We start from the raw sequence: 22,853 nt of genomic DNA, 5'->3' as shown, positions 1-22,853 counted from the left end.
GGACTTTTTTAACCCTCACCTTTGTCGGAGATTTTATGCTTTTCCGGACTCACGGTACGTTCTTGCGATGGTTGAGTCGAAAAATTCAAATTTTCATCTCTACCACGGAAACGATGTGACCCATCTCACTAACGTGACATTCAAAGTCACATAAATCGTGATAACCGGTCATTTTAACAGCAGAAACCAATCTAGCAGCTTCTCTAGCCTCCTGTTGTTTTATATATAGACACTGCAAACCATATCAAGTTACCGTTAATTGGTTGCATTTATCTTTTGTTTCCAAATATATTCCGTATATTCCATTTATGCTGCAAAATTATTCTCGAAAAAATTGAATACTTCAGGTACTACAATTATCAGCCGGGCATTATCAACCGAGCTTAATATTCCTTAAAACACACACACGCACACACAAACTAATGTTAATTACTGGTGCTAGCCGAAAGCTATTGTCAACCTTACACCAGAAATAGACCCGTGCAGAGGAGCCTTTCTCCTCGCTGTGTTCGACCGATGGAAAGTCAGTGGTGCCGGGTAAGTGTACAAAAAAAAGCATCTCTTATCTTTGACAAGAAGCCACGGAACGCGTGTGAAATTTTAATTGCGAGACATTCCTTCCTAAAAAAACAAAATTTTTTCATAGTCCTGCCAAGACTTCAATTTTTTCAGAGATTTTTTTTCGTGATAATTAAATGTAATTAATCAAATCATTTTTTTTTTCTCGATTTTTAAAGGATAGTGCTTGAATCTGCATATTCTCTTCACGATCGAGCTTTTTTCAGTAACCTGGGCACAATTATCTTGTACGCTGTCGTGGTGAGTTTAATTTCTTCTCTTTTTTGTAATTGTTGAGAAAAAAAAACAAGGATAATATAAATTTTTTTAATTATTCTTATAAATTTTATTATGTAGAAAAATCTTAATACATTTATATTCTCTACATAATGCACTTCGTAATCGGATGTTTTCAACGCGCCATCTAGTACGTCGGCAGTGAAACAAAAACCGAAGTCTGATCTTGATGATGACTGTCATGATTGAGGACATTTCAGAAGATCATTGATAAATAAGACGTAGAAATGCAAAGTTTAACGTCACAATAAATTTTTATAGCTGAGTTTGATGTCAAAATTGTGATTAGTAGTTTTTCAAAGTATATATTTTTCTGTATATAATAACAATGAAAAGTTTATTTCGGGTGTTAAAGCTCTAATTAATTGCTAGCATAACGCTTACAATATGTCTGTAAGTTTGTATCCATTATAGTTCGAAACTTCTCCTGAAGAACATCTGTTTTGTATGTCATGGCTAATATCCGAAAGTAGGGCAATTCACTGAAATGAAGATTAACGAACGTTTCAAAATCTGCGTATATACAAGGTGAATCCGACCTATTCTGCGAAACGAAAGGGGGTGATAGACGAGCCGAAGTGGATCATGAGACAATCTACCAAACTTTTCCTATACCAAACAATTAGAGTTATACTGTATAATAAAAAGCGCGAAGTCTGAAAAACCCAAAATTGTGAAGTTTCTGAGAGACCTACACGCAAACTAAGCACATATTTGGAAAGCACAATCCTATAAGGTCTCCCCCAACTCCGTTGAAATAGCTGGTTTTAATTGCGAGGTACAGAGGCTGAAAGATTGGTCAAGTTCAAAATCAAATTGTCGCCAAATATTTCAATTGCCAATTCCGCAAACACCTTTCTAGCTAAAATCAGTCAAATTAGACAAGAACTTGTCCATTCTACCAGCTTTCGAAAGAACCTTGAATAAACTAAATTGGCCTTCTAGTTCAGGAGCGTTAGTCGTTTGCTCGCAATACATCACTGAAATCTGCGTTCGTCGAAGTACATAAGTTTAGGAGGTTACGGCGACAGTTTCACTTCACCGATCTCTCAGCGTTTGTAGCTCTCCATTAAATACGGATATCCTGTAGATAATGTCACCATATAGAATTTTTTGTGAGAAATCGACACGATTGGTAGTGTTTGATGACCGACTTGGGCTCGTCTATCAACCCCCTCCCCTTCGTTTGGCAGAATAGGTCGGATTCACCCTGTATATACAATACAAGGCTACAACATGCTAACTACCTTACGAGGAAATGAGAAATAGCAATTCTTCTCTTCAGCTTATGCTTTTTATGCAACTATAAGGCCACCCCTTGTATGTTTGACTAGTAATTCTAAACAATACTAGATAAATACTTATATATTCATAAAACAGGAAAAAAAACATGTGCTAGCAACAAAATAATTCAAGACAGGGTAGAAGACTAGATACAAAGACTAGGTAGATTCAGTGGTGTACCGCGAGGATGCCTACTAACCTACGACCCAAGGGAAACACCAGTTGGATCTAGTAAACTAAATATGCAGTGCACGCCCCTTGTCAATTAATGCTGGGAACTGGAAGGTATATATTGGAAAGAAGACTTTCTTTCCTTGAAACTGAGCACAATTCCAATTGTCTCTCAGATTTCTGGCTTTATATCGCATCACAAATTAACGTTTGTAATCCATATATATGAAAGTTCACTGAAAAAATTTGGCGCTAAACGGGGTTAGCTTTAATTCGGGGGGCACTACAACGGGGTTTGGCTGTACTTCTGCGACAGACTGTAACGATTACTCAAAAGGAAACGATGAGACTGGCTCAACCTTAGTTCCCAAATGTGCAAGAAGAAAAAATTCCCGATGAAAATAAATTGATAACATAAACCAAAGTCTTTTTTTTTGATAACTATAAAATAATTTTTCCCATATTATGATATTGGTCCATTCTGTACTCAGCAAAAGGGATAAAATACAAGAATGATAACATTAGTCGTGATTCTAATATGCGGCGTTGACTGTATCTGAAAGTATTTGCTTTCGTTACTAATATTGTAATTTCTCATATTATTTCTTTGGATTGTGCTCGATCTGACTTTAATGTCTCTTTCTTCTATTTTCATTTCTCTTTGCTACTGCGGCTGGTCTCCTAACAATGTAACAGGGAACTCTCATTAACTGCTTTGCTATAGGTAAGTGTATTAACATTGCCTATTGTTACAGTACTATCATGTACAACTAAAACATAGTTTTACCGGCTAGGCCTATAAGAACTAAAACAATTCTCCGAGAGCCAAATATCAAAACAAAACACTGGCAGAATACATTTGATTATGATTGTTTTTCAAATTGCTCCGCGAGCTGGGTCAAGTTTCAGAATAAGCTGTCGTTTGTGCACCTACGAACTGTATAGTAAGATAATTATATAGTAAGGAACAGTATCTCTTTTCTGAATGCTAAATCTGCGATGCGTCATCAATCGACAAGATGGTCACAAATCTAATAATAACTGACCAATTAACTACGCATTGCAGTTTCGCGGCCTCCGGCAACGCCTTCTATAGCAGAAAGCCTCCACGCGAAGCTCGTGACGTCACCCAAGTCGTCAATTTCACCTATAGTCATTGAATATAATGCAAAGAAAGGTAAAGATTTCGCATACGTCGGACTCTATATTCAATGGCTATAGGTGAAACGGACGACTTCAGTGACGACGTCAAAGCTTCGCGCGGAGGCTTTCTGCTACAGAAGGTGTTGCCTCCTTAAAGCTAACCAACGACACCCTAATGCTTTGCGGCCTCATTATAACTATTTGGTTTGGATATTATATAAATGCACTTGATAACTAATAAATAAATCAATAAGTTAACAATATATCAAAATTGCACATTAGGGCCACGCATATAAATACACACACACACAAGTTTTCGGCATGTGCCTGATCGTCAATACTTCCCCCAGAGGAATGCTCAAGAGCTGCATGTATGGTTGAGTAGGAGTAGCAGAATCTGTGAAAATGTATAATAACGTTTTGAAAGTGCTCGTTCATTGTTCTATTTCAGGGTTTTCACTGTACGGTCTGGGCGCGGCCGGTGCTGTGTCTGGTTCATTTCCATTGATCGAGTGCCTTGTCTTCAGTGCTCTTATATCTGCCGTGGATCCAGTTGCTGTAAGTACCAATACACATTTTCATCACAGAAAAAAACAAAACGAAGTAAACATTTATACAGGATGCACCTAAATCTGTGCGACCGTGTCCGGAAAATTCACAGACATCAATGAATGAATGATCGAGTGTGGAAGTGAACGAGTGAAACTGCCTGTCACTAGAATTAACTCGCGCTCACTCACTGATAAGGTCACTCAGTCACACACTAGGTGTAGCTCATTATATCATTCATTCATGGGGTCGTTCTCTTGTCTCTCACTTTATGACACTCTCTCACTATATCACTAACTCTCAATGTCCTTCACTATGTCACTTGATCGCTCTCATTGGGATGGTCACTCACACTCACTTTGTAACTCATTCTATCATCAATTCTCTAGGTTGCTCACACTATTATACACTCAATCACATGTCCGCTTACTCTGGCACTAACTCACCATGTCGCTCATTTTGCCACTGCTCACTCACTCAGCAGGTCACGCTCTTAATCACTAGGTCACTCATTCTGTCACTACTTTACCGCACACCAATTCCTGTCATATATCGCCACAAGGAAATTTCCAACCGGTGGAGTTAGGTGGGAAATGAAGATGTCATGTATCGGTGGTCGCCCCAGACTCGGTAGGTAAATAAATTGTTTCTGGTGTTCTCGACTGCATTTGACCTAGGGACCTTGATGACTACTTTCGTAGTGGAAGATGAGCATCTTACCACTGCGCCACTTGGGCGCGCTCAGTACATCCCTCGGTCTACCATCGGTTCGCTCATCACGACACTCATGCACTAGGTCGTCCACTCACTCACTACATCACATACTCTTTCTCAAGGTCGCTGCCTCTGTCACTCGCTCACTCATTAGTTTGCCCCCAATTACCCAAAACTAAACAATCTGTCACACACTCACTAACTACTGCTTCATTTACTAATTCACTCACTCGGTCATTTCTCGCTAATTTACTGGCCCATTGACTCGTGTCGAACAGTTGTCGGTGAATTTTCCCAGCAGTGAATTTTCCGGCGATAAATTGTTGTCGGTGAATTTCCCGTAAGCACTCTGTAACATTGCAGTTAAAATTTATCCCGGTTTCTTGCACTGCCCTCTCACGCTGTCCCCTAAGTGGGATTGTGACATAAATCTACCAATGTTTATTCGATGCATTAGAATGTATAGTGAGATGTTTTTTGATTCCAAGCTTTTTTAATTTTATTTTCAGGTTTTAGCAATTTTTCAAGAAATTGGGGTTAATAAAAATTTATATTTCTTAGTCTTTGGTGAATCTTTGCTAAACGGTGAGCACTATTTATGATCCCGATCATGATGCACACGTTGATGAGTTGTGTATCAAGGTGGGTCGAAAGAAAAGAATAAAGTTCTTATTTTCAAATCGCTATAGAGCAAAAAAGTTGCCTCCTTTAATGAGAAGAGAAACGACGTAAAAAATATTGAAATCGGTTGGTATCTTCCGGTCGCGCATCGTACGGAACTGAAGAAATTGAACACTTTTCTTATAGAAAATTTTAAGTAATATTAAAAATTTTACGATCGACACGCAGTAGTTTGTCATGCTTATTTTATGGTTGAATTAAAGTAAAAAAAAATTAAAACGTCATTATTACTTCAATGTTTATTGGTCGCGCAACGTGTTCGAAAAACAGGAATTGATCAAATTTTTGCGTTTCATTGTGCAGCTCATCGCCCGTTTTGTCAGAGCAAAACGACTCAGAATTCATTACAACGAGGTGCTACTACTACTTAACCGAACATGCACCTCGTACACATTCCTCTACGGAATTTCTATCGACTCGGCACAAGCCGGGGAATGTATGTCTGCTTGGTCCTAACGTATTTATGTTGTTGAGTTGCGCTTGTTTCGTGTTCATGCTGCCATCTGGATTCCATTTTCTGAAGTAAAGATGCAAATGCTTGAAATTTCATGTTTTGTCAGTATCGTGTTGTAGAAACACCACCTATAGAACAAGGCCTCCGCACGAAGCTCGTGACATCACTGAAGAAGGCCATTTCACCTATTACCATTGGATATAGCAGGCTGACACATGCGATATTTTAAATTTTTGCAGTATATCCAATGGCAATAGGAGAAATGGCCTTATTTGTTTTTGTGTCAAGCTTCGTGCGGAGGCCTTGTCCTATAGATGGCGTTTGTTGGTTGTAGGAATGTCTGCTCTCTGCGAAGAGACTTTTTCAAATTGGGGACTGGATTCGTGTCTCGAAGCTGAAAAACCGCCTTTAGCCGATCAAAACTGTGCCGTCAACGGGGTTCGAACCTGGATTCTCAGGGCGAGAGTCCAGCACGATGCCCACATGCCGCTGGCACGTCGAGTTCCAACCACACCCTACCCAAACAACCATCCAAAGTAGGCGCGCGTATGTAATTTACATTATATTTGAAGACTAGTTAAAAGAATTGATACTTTCAAAATCTGACTTTTGGTAGGAATCAGGCCTGATCGTGATAATAACGTAGATCTGATGTAGCCAATCTCTAGCTTCTCGTCTACAATAGTTGAGGCATCGATAACAAGTTTGATACAACTTTGGACTGTCTGAGTAAGGCCGGTATTACACTATAAAAGTTTTCTAAAAGTCCTTTTATAAAACTTGAAAAGTTTAGCCGATAAGATTATCGGTTGCATTCGCTCGAATGTAACCTATGAGCTTTATTGGTTGGATTTTTCAAGTTTTATAAAAGAGATTTTAGAAAACTTTTATAGTGTAATACCGTCCCAAGATAGGAAAACGTTTTGAGTGTCGGAATTGATGAATGATATAATATCATCATCACGTACATCATTCGCATATTAAATCGTAGCATTGGGGGCGGGGGGGGGGATCAACAGGCCAGCATTCCAGTAAATAATCTCAAAGTAATCGGTAGCTTCAAAGTTTATCTTAGGTAGCACGAAGTGTCCAATAGTTTTTCCTTCAAGCCGGGTTTTCCTAGGAGCAGGTCATCTGCACCGTGGAAACGCTGATTGGTTAAAAAACCTGAATTTCAGGTTTTTAACCAATCCCCTCCTTCACGCTGCATACGGCGCAGAAATTCTACTCCTAGGAAAACCCGGAGTGCGGGTTAGCTTGCTTATAAAATTATTCCATATCCAAGCTCTCTCGAATGTATTCTGTCACAAACGATCATAGACAACCATAAATTTCCAGGGTGTGCAAAGTGTGCCACCAATAAACATTGAAATATTAATAATGATTTGATTTATTTCACTTCATTGAACCACAAAATAAGCATAGAAAACTTTTGCGTGAATCGATCGTAGAATTTTAAGTAATGTTAGAAAAAAATTAAGAAAAATGCCCGATTTCGTGAATTTCCATAAACTTCAAGTGCGATGCACGACCAGAAGATATCAACCGATTTTAAAATATTTTACGCCGTTTTCCTTATTATTATTAGAGGAGGCAACTATAGCGGTTTGAAAATAAAAACTTCATTTATTTTCGCGACCCGCCCTATTATGTACATTCTTGGTGTAATGAATATCCGTATTTACAGATGCTGTTACAATTGTTCTTTATATGATGATGGTTGGATTTTCTAAAGCCGAGTATATAACTGCCGAACAGGTGCGTATTTGAGTACAGTGAGTGCAATAGTGCAGTGTACGTGTAATATCATTCAATGCGAAACATTTCCCAATGTGGTGTTCTGATTTTTACGTGCAGGTTGGTCTTGGTGTAGCAGCATTTATATGCGTCAGCTTAGGAGGACTCGCTATTGGGATACTAATGGGAGTCGTCACGGCCCTCATCACCAAAAATACGGCCGATGTTAGAGGCGAGTATCAAACCAATCTAGATATACTTTTTCTGTATTTGCTTCGAATTTTGCCCAACCTGTAATTAAGCTTTCTGTCGCAAAAAAATCCATATCATTCCCATGGTCAAACAAATCATATAACTTGAACATCATAATATTATAAAATTTCGCCGCTGTGGTGGTCGAGTGGTTATAGTGACGGACTCGCGATGCGAGGATCCGGGTTCGAACCCCACAGTGGTGGTCGGCTGAAGTTGGTTTTCTGTGGTTCCCAACTTCAAGGCGCAAATGCGAGCCGATCTCCCCGTTAAAAAGTCTCGCCACAGAGAGCAACAGTCCTACAACGTTAAATCATTCAATCATAACACTTCACTCATAGTTAGAAAAACTAAAGGCTTTAATGTATTTCCCACCCCGTTAGCTTACACTAAAATTATGCAAAAGCTCTGATTTTTTTATTTTCCCATACTCTAATTTATTAATTTTTGGTCATAAACCAAGAATTCATCATATTCAACTAAGATTATGTTTAATCCCAGAGACTCGTGTTAGTAAATTATTAATTGCCAAATTAAATAAACATAACTATAGTTCAGGATGGTGAATTCGAATGGTAATGTTGTTTCTGTTTGTTGATAACGTGTTAAGAAAGCCGACATTACCAGAAGACCGATAGTGTTATGAATGTTTTTTTTATCTTCTTCACACTTATTTAAATTTTTTATTGCCAAATATGCGTAGTGCACATACCATGTACGGGTAAAAATAATTAATTATGGTTTAATGAAGAGAAGAAAAGTTCTAAATTTTCCCATATTTATCAGACTTTCCAAATTTATTCGGGAATTATGCATAATCGCTTATGAAAGCGATAAATGTAGTGTATAATTCGATCAAACTTTCTTTATCGAATCGATTGGTCATTATTAGAGCTTAGATTTTTATGAACTAAAGATGAAACGTCGTTTGCCGCAGTGGTGGTCGAGTGGTTATAGTGACGGACTCGCGATGCGAGGATCCGGGTTCGAACCCCACAGTGGTGGTCGGCTGAAGTTGGTTTTCTGCGGTTCCCAACTTCAAGGCGCAAATGCGAGCCGATCTCCCCGTTAAAAAGTCTCGCCACAGAGAGCAACAGTCCTACAACGATAAATCATTCAATCATAACACTTCACTCATAGTTAGAAAAACTAGTGGCAGATGGCAGCACTTCACGTAACAAGCATTACAGAGAAACAACAAAAACTTCACGTCAGGTTTCACTACACGTACACGCACATTCCCGCATGTACCGATTCGTTGGGGGGTTTCGCGGGTGGTGGGGGGTGCATGTGTGGTGTAGTAGTAGGGCCTCCAAAAAATGGCTCGGGGATCCATGATGTTCTGGGCAATCAGCCACCTCGTTGGGCAATTTGCCTGTTGTGGCGTTGTATTTGTATCATACGTTGAAAAAACCTGAAACTTAAGTTTTTCAATTGATCAGAAACGGCGTTTCATATTTAGGCCATAAAAATCTGAGCCCTAGTGATTATGCATAACCACCGGGGTATGCCACTTTTATATAGAAGCTCGTACACATTTCAACATGATGTAATTGCTACCGAAACCAAACGTCGTATAAATGTAAAAGTCGTATAAACGAGTTTCCACTGCATATCGCTCCTCCTCCCAAACAGCAGAAACTCCCCGTCAGCGGACAAGAGTTTTGGTCCCATGGATGTCCGTTATCAAGCGGTTCTACTGTATACATTTATATGTAACTATAATAATTCTCAATTTCGTTTACATCTTTATTAATTCTCAAATGTATTTTGTATACGTCGCTATGGCATACTTTTTCCAGTTAAATTCTAAACAATGCCTTTGATATGTTGAATACATGGCGTATACATTATTATCGTTATTATTTTATTTGTACAGTCGTAGAACCACTGGCAATGCTAGGCGTAGCTTATTTATCTTATTTATTGGCCGAGATGGTGCACTTTTCAGGAATCATCAGGTAAAAACCCAAAAGAATAACTCAATCGCATTATGATTTTACCATCCTGTAAACGTAGTGTTTTCCAAGGGCTCTGAAACATCGTCGCATGTTTATTTTGCAGCATCATCGGCTGCGGAATCGTTCAAGCTCATTACGCATCAAAAAATATATCGCGGAAATCGAACACGACTGTAAAGTATTTCACGAAAATGGTCAGGTAAGTGTATCCATCACATCGCCATCACATAACATACGATTCTCTTAGGATGTACATGCAAATTCAGAACTTTTACATATTTTCGAATTTCACTTTGCTTATACGGTACTGTACGCAATTTTTCAGCGCTGTATGTGATACTGTGATTTTCCTATTCCTGGGTATGGTGCTGGTGGACGATTCTCACCAGTGGAACACTAGTTTCGTGTTGTGGTCGGCTTTGCTGTGTCTACTTTATAGGTTCATGGGTGAGTTATAGAAACAATATTTTTATTTACTTGACATTTTCCACCAGGGTTTGTGCAGCCCGCAGTCTACGTGCCAAACAAGCGTAAAAATTCCTTCCATGCCATCATGGAGGCCAGAGTTGAATATTTTTTCTTAAAGTCATCATCTCCAAATATAACCAGTCTTTCGAGGAATCTTGTACAAAGAAGCATTTCCCAAAATGACGTCAAGAAACACTCAAGTACTTCTTTTTCGGGTTATTTAAAGTGTCTTCCGCTACTATGTGAAGAAATAAAGAGCTCAATTCATTGCTCTCTTTCGACTTGAAATATTGAATTCAACTATGAAGAGCCTGTCATTGGCTATACTTAGAATTTTGAATTCACCTCAGAATAATTCTTATCATATCGGGCGCCGAAGAAAACCAGGAGAATTTGTTTTACTTAATTAACCAAAGGTAAGGTGTCACCAACACCTTACCTCGGAGCTCTTTAGTGGCATCCTGGATTTCCGTAACACATTGGTTGCGAATAATATCTTTGAACATGCTTCAATTATTCAATATTACTTTATCCTAAAAACTATCAAGGCACCATAAAATGCAACGGAGTCAAGAATCGTTGTTCCAGGACGTTACAAGTTCATTTATATATTTTTTCTTTACAATTTGTAAAGTATACAGTTGTCGCTGATATTGCTATATACATTATTTCAGGAGTTTTCCTCCTCACATATTGTGCCAACCGACTGGAGAGAACTCGAAGAATCGACGCCGAAGAACAATTCATTATGGTGAGTGACAATTCAATATAACATTGAATCATTCATTATCAAAGAGCGCATTATATCATTGGATGTATTTAGAATAATTACCTACACAAATCACTTGATTTGGAGATCGATAAATTTGCAACAGTGATTCGATTTTCTGCAGCTTCTTTATTAATACTACAGGGTGATTCTTTTACAACCGGCCCAACAAATGAGAGAAAAACATCACAAAAGATACCATATATAAAATATGTGCTTGATATGCACTGAAGCGCCAAAAGTCATGGGTTACCTCTTAACATCGCTGAACTTCGCGGGGTGAAAGGAGGTTCCACACGATATTACGAGGTATCTCATGACTTTTAGTCATGCCGCTGTGGTGGTCGAGTGGTTATAGTGACGGACTCGCGATGCGAGGATCCGGGTTCGAACCCCACAGTGGTGGTCGGCTGAAGTTGGTTTTCTGTGGTTCCCAACTTCAAGGCGCAAATGCGAGCCGATCTCCCCGTTAAAAAGTCTCGCCACAGAGAGCAACAGTCCTACAACGAAAAATCATTCAATCATAACACTTCACTCATAGTTTGAAAAACTGGTGGCAGATGGCAGCACTACACATAACAAGCATTGGAGAGAAACAAAAAAACTTCACGTCAGGTTTCACTACACGTACACGCACATTCCCGCATGTACCGATTCGTTGGGGGTTCCACGGGGGGTTGTGGGCGTGGTGCATGTGTGGTGTAGCAGTAGTAGGTAGGGCTCGTAGGTAGGGTAAAAAAGGGCTCGGGAATCCATGATGTTCTCAAGTCAGCCACCTCGTTGGGCAATTTGCCTGTTGTGGTGTTGTATTTGTATTTGTATTTTGACACTTCAGTGTACAACTGACCTTGGATTGTGTAGCCTACTGTACCTTCAAGTGCCATTCATTTTGATTAAAGCAGGTTTTGAAAGTGGTGGCCGTTTTCTTGAAGGCACGCGGCCACTCGATATTCCATATTATCAGTGAGGTGTTGCAATGTTCCTTCGGTGATTGTATTGATCGCAGCAGAAACATTATTTTTTCTTCAAGTGCTACCATGTCTTCGCGCCATTCGTAAATTGTTCGAATATCCCACCTTACATAGCCGAGAGATTAATAAGTCCTAGTTTTTAGCTGTTACACGAATGAACTAGGGAATTATGAGCGAATTAGCCCCCGTTATAAGAATCACCCTGTAATACGAACCCCTTCGTTCTGCTGCTGAAGAGTGTCATGCACATAAGTTTGTCGCATACTCAATGTCTTTGTTTGGGACATTTTCTTGGGGAGATACCGTTGTATCGAGAACGTTTTTAAGCTTCGGGTGCTTCAGAAATTCACGAGCATCATAATTAAAGATCCCTCTCAGGTGTAGGTGATAAGACTTCTACTGTTTCTTGAAGTAATTCCAGGACTTTGTTTCGGCGTAGTCATGCACAGAAGACACTTTCAACTCTTTGCGAAGGTTGTTGATGCGAAAAAATTTCGGGGCTCCAGTGAGGTTCACCATTCATGACCAAAACTTTTGTTCATACGGAAAGGATGCTGAAAAATTGGGCCACAAAAGAAAAACCCCACACACACTTTGTACATCCAGGCATAGATGCAATGGATCGAATATGAAATGATTAAATATTTTGCGTGTTTCTCCCGGCTAGTTGATAGCACAGACAGTTGACACTGCAAATACGGTGACGACACTTTCTAGTAAAAATTTGTGTGTGTGTGACTGAAAAAATTGCTTTATTTATACATAGGCCTATGGTGGTCTACGAGGTGCTGTCGCATTTTCGTTGGTCATAATGCTGGATGACATACAGAACAAGAGGCTGTTTGTAACGGCAACGCTTTTTATTATCCTATTCACTGTATTCATTCAGGTAATTGTTGAAATTTTTAAATTAATAATTTATTTGAATATACTCGATTTCGAACAAAATATTATATATTTTTGAGAAAATAATTTTGCTGAAACTTAAAAGACGAGAACATTCACAAAATTCACGAACTTTTTCAGCAGTTTTTCTCTCCTATGTGAATGCAATCCTTAGTTGTTCTAAAGCAGGCATGTTCAATCTAATTACCCTGGGCACCATGTTAGGCACTGAAATATCTTAGTGTGATAAACGCTAAAGTTTCATGCTCTAGATTGACGTGTCAATCATTCAAGTGACATTTGATGTGGTTATCAAAAAATACTACAAATTAACCTCATTACGATAATTCAAGTTTAAGGGCACATGTTACATTTACTGCATGAGTGCCTTTCGTTTCACGACTGGCATAAACGGTGCTCATACCTTAAAAATGTTGTTCTTCATCAGTGATTCTCAAATTTTGCAGTCATCCCCCCCCCCCCCCGAGTCCCAGTGAACGTTCCTACGCGATATATTAAAGAATCATACCAAAGAACCGAACAGTCGCATACCAACATCAACAGCTTGCCGCGACGTCCGTGACATAAGTTGGTGATATCTCAAGGAACCATGACGCACACTTAGAGAACCAATATATTCTAGACTTATCTTTAACCAAGAAATTTGCTACTACTTACGGTCAGGAAAGAAATAAGTTTGGGGGAGGATTTTCGAAATATATGACATCCATATTATTCATGGTCCATCCTATATATCCCGTTGAAATTTTTGAACACCTCGATCGTATCTTCCCGACACCTGCGTTCATCCAATGTAAACATTCAAAAACTGAAGTCTCTCTTCATTACTCAAGCCCCGTGTGCCAATAAGGACACACTTTTGTACTCACTTCGGTAGTACATATACTAAAATTGGAACGATACAGAGAAGCATAAGGACACGCGTAGCTCTTCTCTACGCCCATTCACCAAGCCTATGTCCCTCTGTAGGTATGGTCTCCAAAACCTTAAAGCATACTCCAACCGAGGACAAACTAAGTCTCGGAAAAGCGTAAGAATGACTTTAGGAGAACGCGAAGAGACCTTTTTGAAAATGAGACAAAGCATTCTATTCGCTTTTTTCACCACCACCACCACGGTTATCATTTCTGGCAATGTCGACTGCCAAAATTAGGATAAAAAATATTCAAATCACATCCAAGTTCATGTGAATACTTGACTTTGTCCTCTGGTGTCTACCGTTTATACTTCTTTCAGCGTACAATACATTTAGTCTCATAGTTCCATTTAAATTATATGACGTTGAAATTGATAGAAGACAGTGAGTTTTTTGTTCAAGTTCAAATTTCCCGACGTTGGCGGTGGTAGTAGCGAAGAATTTACTATTTGTCAGTGTTAATTTAATTCTTATATAATCAAATCACGTGATAAATTTATTTTCTCATGCTTCTCCCAACGTGCAGGGATCAACAGTCAAGCCACTGGTTAAATTACTGAAGATTCGTGGGCACTCGACGGCCACTTCCAGTATGTTCACGGAAGTTAACAAAAAGGTAATTCAGTTAAAAAGATGGATTCCATGGTTTTTTTTATGACTTCAGGTTCAAAAGTATATCGCCATCGATTAAAATGTATCACTGAAATTAAAACGTCCTCTGTTCCCCGGGTCTTATAAGGGTCCCTTATTTCCCTGAAAAATTAAAACGCCACAATCCCTTTATTTACACGTGCCACTTCCTTAGTTGATGACGTATGATGATTCCCACGTTTCATTGCAGTTACTCGATCACGTGATGGCTGGAGTTGAAGAAGTGACCGGTGATCACGGAGGTAACTACTGGAAGGTGAGTTTTTGTTAGCTCTGAAAAAATAATAAACTTGGTTGTGTGTGTGAGAGACAGAGAGAGAGAGAGAATGAATGAACAAATGAATGAACAAGCATAATATAAATGAGAAAAACAATATTGTTAGCATGAGAGCTATCTGGTGAGATTTCATAGGAAATGTTATGAAACGATGTAAGCCATGTATAAACAAAATATCAGACTTGATATCAAAAACAATAATTAAAAAAAAAATGATATTAATATTATTGAAAACTTCTTCATTTTAAACGACGTTTAAAATAGTTTTAATTTTTTTGAATACATAATTTAATTCTTAGTTATACATGAGCAGCTTGTGCTGTCCGCTTTCACTAAAATTATGGTCGGAGTTACGATATTACTGGATCAGGAGTGTAAAGGTATTTCGGGTTGAATATGCAACTACTGTATAGTCAGAGTCAGGGTAATCCTGCATGAGTTGCATTCTGCGTAACAGTACACCATAAACATGATAACTTCATCATAAAATTATCTAAATTATGAATATTAAAATGAATATTTCCTCTCCGACCTTTTCCAGCAACTGCTATTCCACTACAACAGCAAATATTTGAAGAAATGGCTGATGTGTAACTACAGGGAGAGTAACTTGACCAGGGTCTACACTAGGATGATGTTAGAGTAAGTCAAATATATTTTTCGATTGTTATAATTATACAATGGAATACAAATTAAAGTAATTACTTCACTCTGCTGATGTTTCATTAGTGATTGTTTTCAAAGTGTGCGTGCGTATGTGATTTTTGTATTTATAGAGACCATTTCGCACATTTGTATGGTCCGGCGACTGTGATCGAAGAGAAGAAGCCTCTCCTCCTTCATAAGTGAGTACATTCCAGATAGACATAATTGAATTGCTAAACTTCATTTCATTTAAGATGATATCCATGAGCCCAAACGATAGCATGGAGAGGAATGAACATAAGGAATGCATTTTAGAACATGTTTCGAATTATTAACTGTGATCGCTTTTTTATTTTCATACCATTTCAGGGTGTCAGCAGGTGATCAAGGGGTTGACATGCTCGCCTGCCTACCGCCATTGGACGAAGGCGAAGAAGAGGACGACGACGATGACGAAGGAGTGACCATGAAGATCGACCAGGACGACATGCAGAACGACGTGCATGCCGCGGATATGACCCTGGACGACCGAGAAGCCGAGACCAGGCCACTCAGAAGCAAGTCGATAGGTATAATGGAAAACTTTTTTTTTCGAATCATGATGAATTACCCAATATGATTGTTGCATTCAAAGCACTACTTTGATTCGATGCGTATTTCATATAAACACGTGAATATATTTTTCTGTGTAGCGGGCCGTCGGATATCCAGGTTTTTCTTCAGCGTCGGTGAGTATAAAAAGGTCCATAAAAAAAACCCCGCAGGAACAGCATGTGTTATTTCCTCTTTGGGTGTGAGTCTGCATGCGTCCAAAAAAATAAGAACTAACGTCTGATATTGGAAACGTGCCTTGTGTATATGTGGTGTGTTGTGTCGATGTTGGTGGTGGTGATCTTGATGCATTTTTATAATTTGCATGGCTATTCAACAATCACGATGTAACCCGTGGAATATATGGGTTCCCCCATTATTAACATCCAGGACCATTGGAAAATGCATAAGGTTCGATTTCGATATTTTGATTGTAATCATGGTCATCCCGAATTCATATTCTGCATAACCCGATTGATCATGGCACAATTTTACGTATGCCATGATTTGCTCAGTTCGCTACGGCATGTGATGAGATGCGAAGAGTGATTAAAATACCGTTTTGTGCATGCGTTTGGTGTTTAATTAATATTTCAATTTGTTCTGTGATCACAGTATATATATACACTTCAAATATTCAGTCATGAATGTTCCTCGTGATATCTCTCTCTCTCTCTCTCTCTCTGTGTGTGTGTGTGTATGTGTGTGCGTGCGTGCGTGTGTATATGTCGGAATTGTCAAACTCAGTGTTGTTATGGTCATTTTGTGGACACGCTGAACCACGATTGCCAAAGAGTGTGAGGTGATACTTATCGTATCAACCACCCGCAATTTATCGCTTCCGCTTTGGCAACGACAACTGCTAGTACTACTACTTAACCGCACATGCATCTCATACATTTCTCTGCGGAACACGTTGATGTTTCTCTAACGTATTTATGTTGTCGGAATTTTGCTTGTTTCGTGTTCTCACTCGTGCTTCCACCTCGCTTTCATATTTTGAAGATGGTATACGCTTGAATTTCCATGATATGTAAGTATGGTGTTTCAAGTCTGCCTGCTCTCTGTGGAGAGACTTTTCCACATGGGAGACCGGCTTGAAGGTAGGAAACCGCAGAAACTCAACTTTAGACGAGCACCACTGTGCTCCGAACAGAGGGAAAATCTCAACGACCTCTAAGATACTGACTATCATTTCTGGGCATAATGGGAAAAATTGAATTTCCAATGATCATTCAAGTATTACGTCAGCATCGGGTGGGGGGGGGGGGTTCGGATTTTCTGATTTCGATGACGGGTCATTTTTTAAATTGGAATCGTACTTTTACGACGGACGGTTGATGAGATAAAGGCCGTGCTAGCACTTACGGGACACCCTGTATAGTAAAGCATTATTGTAATGAGTAACACAGTCACATTTCAAGAACAAGAACTAATTAGCATTTTCCATGATGATATTCATGTTCAGCAACTAAAAATCTTTCAGAATGATAGCTTCGTGTTGGACGTTGTTCAGAGTAATTATCCCAGCTGGGGCACATTCTTTCTATACTATGGACATTTCCGGGATACCGCCCTGTTTTCTTCAATGTATTTGCACCGAATACACTCATGTACGAATGCAAGACGGTCTCCCAATTGAAAACGTATCTCTACAGAATGAAGGTAGATCAGTAACACGAGTCTCTTACATAGCATGAAAATTTGCTATTTTCAATATAAAATATGAAAATAACGTAACACAACACAAAACAAGCATAACTCCTACAACATAAATAGGTAAGAACCAATCTTATACATACACACAACACGTTCTCGCGTGTAGTCAATTCATTAAAAATTCCACAGAAGAATGTGTACGAGATGTATGTATGGTGTAGTAGTATATTTAAGCCCCTGGGGTGAACAATAAATCCAGCATTTCTCATCATTTATTCCCTAGCTGTTCCATTGAAATGCATAGCATTCGTTTTGTGGGCAACTCTTAGGACATAATCAGAACTAATCGCCAATGAAATTGAGCATAAGGCGTTAGAAAGATTCTTTTGGCTGAAAAAACTGCTTTAGACTCTTACAAAAACGACACGATTCTTTGATGATTCAAAACGGAACATTTCTATGTAATTCGGGAAGGATTTCTAACGCTGATTGCTCGCGATTCCGATCCAAGTGATGATTGTCTTCTATCACACTTGAAGGACTTGATGTTCGAGACATCCTCGTTAGCTTCAGGCCTTTGTGGACCTCCGCATCAAAATTTCACGTGACTTACAAAAGCAAACATATGACGGCTGAGCACCTCATTTTGGGCGGATGATTCATAGTTTGGGAAGTCCGTAGTCTAACGGCTGATGACCAAATGTCTGGTTTTGTGAACAACACACAGAAACGGTATAAATTCCTATTTATAGACGAAACTCTGTTGAAAAAAAGCGAGTTTTATACATAATATCGGGCTATTTAAATATATCTTCATAACATGGCCAGATTTTCAGATAGAAATTCGGATATGTCATATTGTTACGTCATTGACACGTATCTTTCGAATTCCAGACAGGCCGAGGTCGTCAAGTGCAACATCTGGGATCCGAGCACCTCCCCTAAACCAACGGGAGACGACCCTGTCTCTCTTCAAGAAATCCGAAGACGACGATCCATCCCGGCTACTCCAGAAAGCGCTTCACGATAACCCTTACAATAAGGTGATTCTCATATTGCCTACATAAGTACTACAGTGGAACTTCTAGATAACAGACACTCTTTGGACCAAAAACCCTGCCGCTAATAGGGAGTGTCCGTGAATAGATAGTAAAATACATTAAAGCACGTTGACGTATTTCAAAAATATGTCCATTGCGGGCAGGTGTCCGCATATAGGAATTGGCCGTTACGAGAGGTTCCACTGTCGTGCATTTGGTGAAAATTCCGACCAGTATTGAATTGTATTTTTTTTTTCTTTCTCTTAAGCTTCATTTGAAGTACAATCCCAATCTTGTTGGCGAAGAAGACCAAGAAATGGAAGCCCACTTGAGACTACGAAGGCTTCGAGCCCGCCGACTGACTCTCCTGGCCATGTCGAACCAGCAATCGAAAGCCAGCTTGCCCACCGACCGCAGGCCGTCGTCGTCCGGAGAGATGGCCGCCGCTGCCCCAGCAGTGATCACGGCCGCCACGTTCTTCTTGGAGAAAGCTCAGAAAAGGCGGTCCATGAGGAAGAGCGGGGACTTCCAGAAGAAGGACGGCGATTCACCTTCGGAAGGACCTTACTCCCCGTCCGCCAAGGCGTCCGCCAAACTCGAACGACAGACAGCAATAAGTGAAGCGACCAGGGAACTGGGCAATGAGCTGGAGAGGGTCATCGAAATTGAAAACGACGGAAATGCCTCGGACAACAACGCTGTTACAAAGAGCAGTTCTCCGTCGAAGACTCCCAAAAAAGGACGTAACGTGTCCATTGAAACGAAAGTATAGCAGATGGCCTGTCACGTGAATGAATAGTTCTCTAAGTATTCAAAGGCCTTAAAACGTTTCCCATATGGCCTTGCGCGAACTAATTGCTATCCTGTCGGAATGTAAAATGACAAGCTAAAAAATGACAAAGACTTCTTGATCCAGAACAAAATATTATACTATAAATTCTATCTTTTTCCATTCAATCATCGATTAATCTTCAACTTTAGGGTAATGACATCTACAACGATGACACACATGAGGACATCGTCGTACATGACATTTAACCAACTTCTTTCTCCAGCTACAATTAGGGTTGTCAGATTTCCTTTGGACGATTGACAAAACGGGACACTGGGCTATCCAGTATTTTGATCGTTGGAGGAGATGAATGATTTGCAGAAATTAAAATTTTTGAGTATTGATAACTGCTTATCAGGTGCTATAAAGCCTCTTAAAGTTATTCACTATTTCAAATTTTTATTTGAGAAACAAAAACTGCGGGAAAAAGTCCCAGTCAAATTTGAAAAATTAACGGATCAAATGAAATTCAACCGATCGGCATAAAAATGCGTGGTTTGCATTGAAGTAGAGCTTACTTATTTGGTGGACTTAATAAGAGTAATATACTACTTACTTAAATAGAGCTTACTTACTTTTCACGCCATTGATGAATTTGAATAAAATAGTTCAAAACTTCACTCACACAGACAGTTCTATATCACAAAATATGCAACCCATATAATGCGACACAAACAGTGCATAATTAGTATTCATTACGATTTGCGTTACATAAAACTACCGCATTTACAAGGTGACCACTCTTCTATTAGTTAGATGTAGTTCAAGCTAAAAAGGGTGCTCGCGATGAAATGAAGTGTTATGCAGCGCAAATCGTAATTCCCATCAATTGAGTTAAATTTTTATGAATTTGTCATCATGCGAGTTTTTAGTGATGCAGCGCCATTTGTAAGTGTAATTTGGAACTTTCTCCCATTATTAATTTGAAAAAAAAAATTGGTCTTGGAAAGTATTTTTTTGTGCAAACCGCACAAAATTTTTTATGTCAACTGGTTATTTTTCATTAATTTTTGAGATGTGCCCAGTCTTCGCCCAACATGTATAAAAGAATTAAAAAAAAAAAACCTTCGCCGATAGATGGCGAATCTGTTTGAATTCACCGAAGGGTTTCATTCAAAGCTGAGTAAAAAGGGGCTTTAGACTGAAAAACTGAGTCTAAAGTCTCCTGTTTACTCGGCTTAATTCCCATTCGAGTATCTGCTGCAATCTTCAAGATTAAATGATTCTCGTAAAATCTAAGTCAAGCGCGAACCACTTGAGACACTCGAAGGCAATCTGAAAATAAAATGATTTCTATTTAATTTTATTCGATTGAAAAAAAAAATTCACTCCAACTTTTGATCTTTTCCCCTATTGACAATGTTCTTGGGCCGCTGAAATCTTTTCGCCTAATTACGGTAAGTCTTTGAGACCATATATAATTAAATGAATATATTTTAATTCAATGCGTTTTCAATATACCTCTACCGAATATACAATTGGAAAATGATGAAACATTTTCCCTCTAAAAAAACCCTGACAAAATCAGCATTTGTATGTAAATGACAGGACAAAAGGAAAATTGTGTCCCGTTAAAATGGGAAGTATGGTCATCCCACAAAAAATTGATAATGGTATGACTGCTGGACAGGTTAAAATTACAGTGTGATGCAAGTCAATAGTTGAGAATCTGATTTTTGATTTCAGAATTTCGAGGCGAACTATTGATGCTGTGGCTCAATTAATTTTTTCTTTCAAAACGATTAGCATTTCTAGATTTCATATCTGGACTAAGTCAGAATTATTGAAAATATGACTTAACCAGTCCAATTGTCTACCAGCAGGTGCTGTAGAAAGAAAAGGAAAGTGTCCCGTATTTTATTTTATTTTGTTTTTCTTTTGAAAAGGGGAATCTGGCAACCATGAACCGTCGTATAGAAATCATCTATTTAGTATGCTCTTTTTTCTCGGTGGATTCCATGACCTGTATGCATTTCGATTATCTCCAAGCTACAAAATAGTTATTGAGCTAAATCAGTAGCTTGGAAAAGCAACAACATTTACTAACCATTATTATACCACAATGGTGCCAAAATGTGTATATCCTCTATTTGAAACCATTTATATGGCCTATCCCGCAAGAACACACTCAGGTTAAGAACTTCTGGCAATAAGGGAGCGGTAGCCCATGTCGATAAGATACTCGCCAAAGGATATTTAAAGGTGTCGCAAGTTCGATACCCGGTTCATCCTTGTCAGAAACTTTCCTGACGCAGGGGTACGGAAAAAGATTCCTACAGAAGGGAGTCCCACACCGAGGGATTAGCAGTAGTGGGAAAAGGGGGTTACTGGAACAAAAGACTTAGTACAGTCAAGGCTAGGACCGGAAAAAGGCGCAAAAGGCGTTCGATGTACGCATGCGCGTCAGGAGGTCCCGGTTTTATCCCCCCCCCCCATTATAAAAGAGGAATGAACCCGTGTTCCACTTTCACTCCGATTAAAAAAAAAAAATGGAAGATGTATACCGAAATCCGAAGAGTGAGGGTAGTTATGGTGGTGTCGAACCATTATATCGAGCTCTAAAAGGGGAATTTTCTCGAACAAAAATAAGAAAGTGGTTAGAAGGGGAAAAATCTTACACACTCCATCGTGAAAGAAGAAAAAAGTTCCCCAGGAACCGTATTATAGTTGGTGCAATGAATCAACAATTCCAGGCTGATTTAGTTGACATGAGAAACCTGGTAAAATACAACGACGGTTATCAGTATATCTTAACGTGTATTGATGTGTTGTCTAAATATGCTTGGGCCATCCCGCTCAAAGACAAAACGGGGCGGAGCGTGGTGAAAGCGTTTGATCAAATATTTGTCGAAAGGCAACCACATGTTCTGCAAACGGATAAAGGCACCGAATTCAAGAATAAGGTCTTCCAAAAGTTTCTGAAGGAAAAAGGGGTCAAGTTCTTTACGACAGAGGATGACGTCACAAAGGCTGCGATAGCAGAAAGGTTCAATAAAACGCTGAAATCGAGGATGTGGCGATACTTCACAGAAAATAACACGCATAGATACATAGACGTGTTACAAGATCTGGTTTTTGGGTATAATAATAAGTTTCACAGGAGTATAATGATGAGTCCTACCGAAGTTAATAAAGAAAACGAAAAGAGGGTGTGGGGCAACCTCTATGGGAAGAAAAAGGTTAAAAAAGTAAAACAAAGGTTTTTTATCGGTGACCAGGTTCGTATTTCTCGTACGAAACACCCTTTTGAAAAGGGATACGAGTCTAATTTTACACATGAAGTTTTCGTGGTGGATGAATACATACCGAGGGAGATACCCGTCTACA

The 22,853-nt window shown here is 39.2% G+C and overlaps 1 protein-coding gene across 4 annotated transcripts in view; it reads left to right on the top strand.

The window, feature by feature from the left end:
- The window catches only part of LOC149077872 (putative Na(+)/H(+) antiporter nhx-9), a 160,384-nt gene extending 138,558 nt beyond the window's left edge, over nt 1-21,826 (top strand). For 3 of the 4 annotated variants that reach the window (XM_089241475.1, XM_089241476.1, XM_089241477.1), the window contains exons 7-25: nt 738-819; nt 3,007-3,034; nt 3,905-4,011; nt 5,226-5,301; nt 7,539-7,609; nt 7,709-7,820; nt 9,720-9,801; nt 9,905-10,000; nt 10,127-10,248; nt 10,944-11,020; nt 12,776-12,898; nt 14,358-14,447; nt 14,673-14,738; nt 15,301-15,401; nt 15,536-15,604; nt 15,774-15,973; nt 16,097-16,132; nt 18,549-18,697; nt 18,963-21,826. In XM_089241475.1, the coding sequence (XP_089097601.1) occupies nt 738-819; nt 3,007-3,034; nt 3,905-4,011; nt 5,226-5,301; nt 7,539-7,609; nt 7,709-7,820; nt 9,720-9,801; nt 9,905-10,000; nt 10,127-10,248; nt 10,944-11,020; nt 12,776-12,898; nt 14,358-14,447; nt 14,673-14,738; nt 15,301-15,401; nt 15,536-15,604; nt 15,774-15,973; nt 16,097-16,132; nt 18,549-18,697; nt 18,963-19,466 (2,191 nt within the window). In that variant the 3' untranslated portion in view covers nt 19,467-21,826. The remainder of the gene's footprint in view (nt 1-737; nt 820-3,006; nt 3,035-3,904; nt 4,012-5,225; nt 5,302-7,538; nt 7,610-7,708; nt 7,821-9,719; nt 9,802-9,904; nt 10,001-10,126; nt 10,249-10,943; nt 11,021-12,775; nt 12,899-14,357; nt 14,448-14,672; nt 14,739-15,300; nt 15,402-15,535; nt 15,605-15,773; nt 15,974-16,096; nt 16,133-18,548; nt 18,698-18,962) is intronic. The other variant, XM_089241478.1, reaches the window with a different exon arrangement.
- The last annotated feature ends 1,027 nt before the right edge of the window (nt 21,827-22,853 follow it).

This window comes from Pholcus phalangioides, unplaced genomic scaffold, assembly GCF_987345545.1.
Source record: "Pholcus phalangioides strain wild (caught in Gottingen) unplaced genomic scaffold, Ppha-v1.0 ptg000014l_1, whole genome shotgun sequence".
Classification (NCBI taxonomy): domain Eukaryota; kingdom Metazoa; phylum Arthropoda; class Arachnida; order Araneae; family Pholcidae; genus Pholcus; species Pholcus phalangioides.
This window is presented reverse-complemented; position numbering and strand designations above follow the sequence as displayed.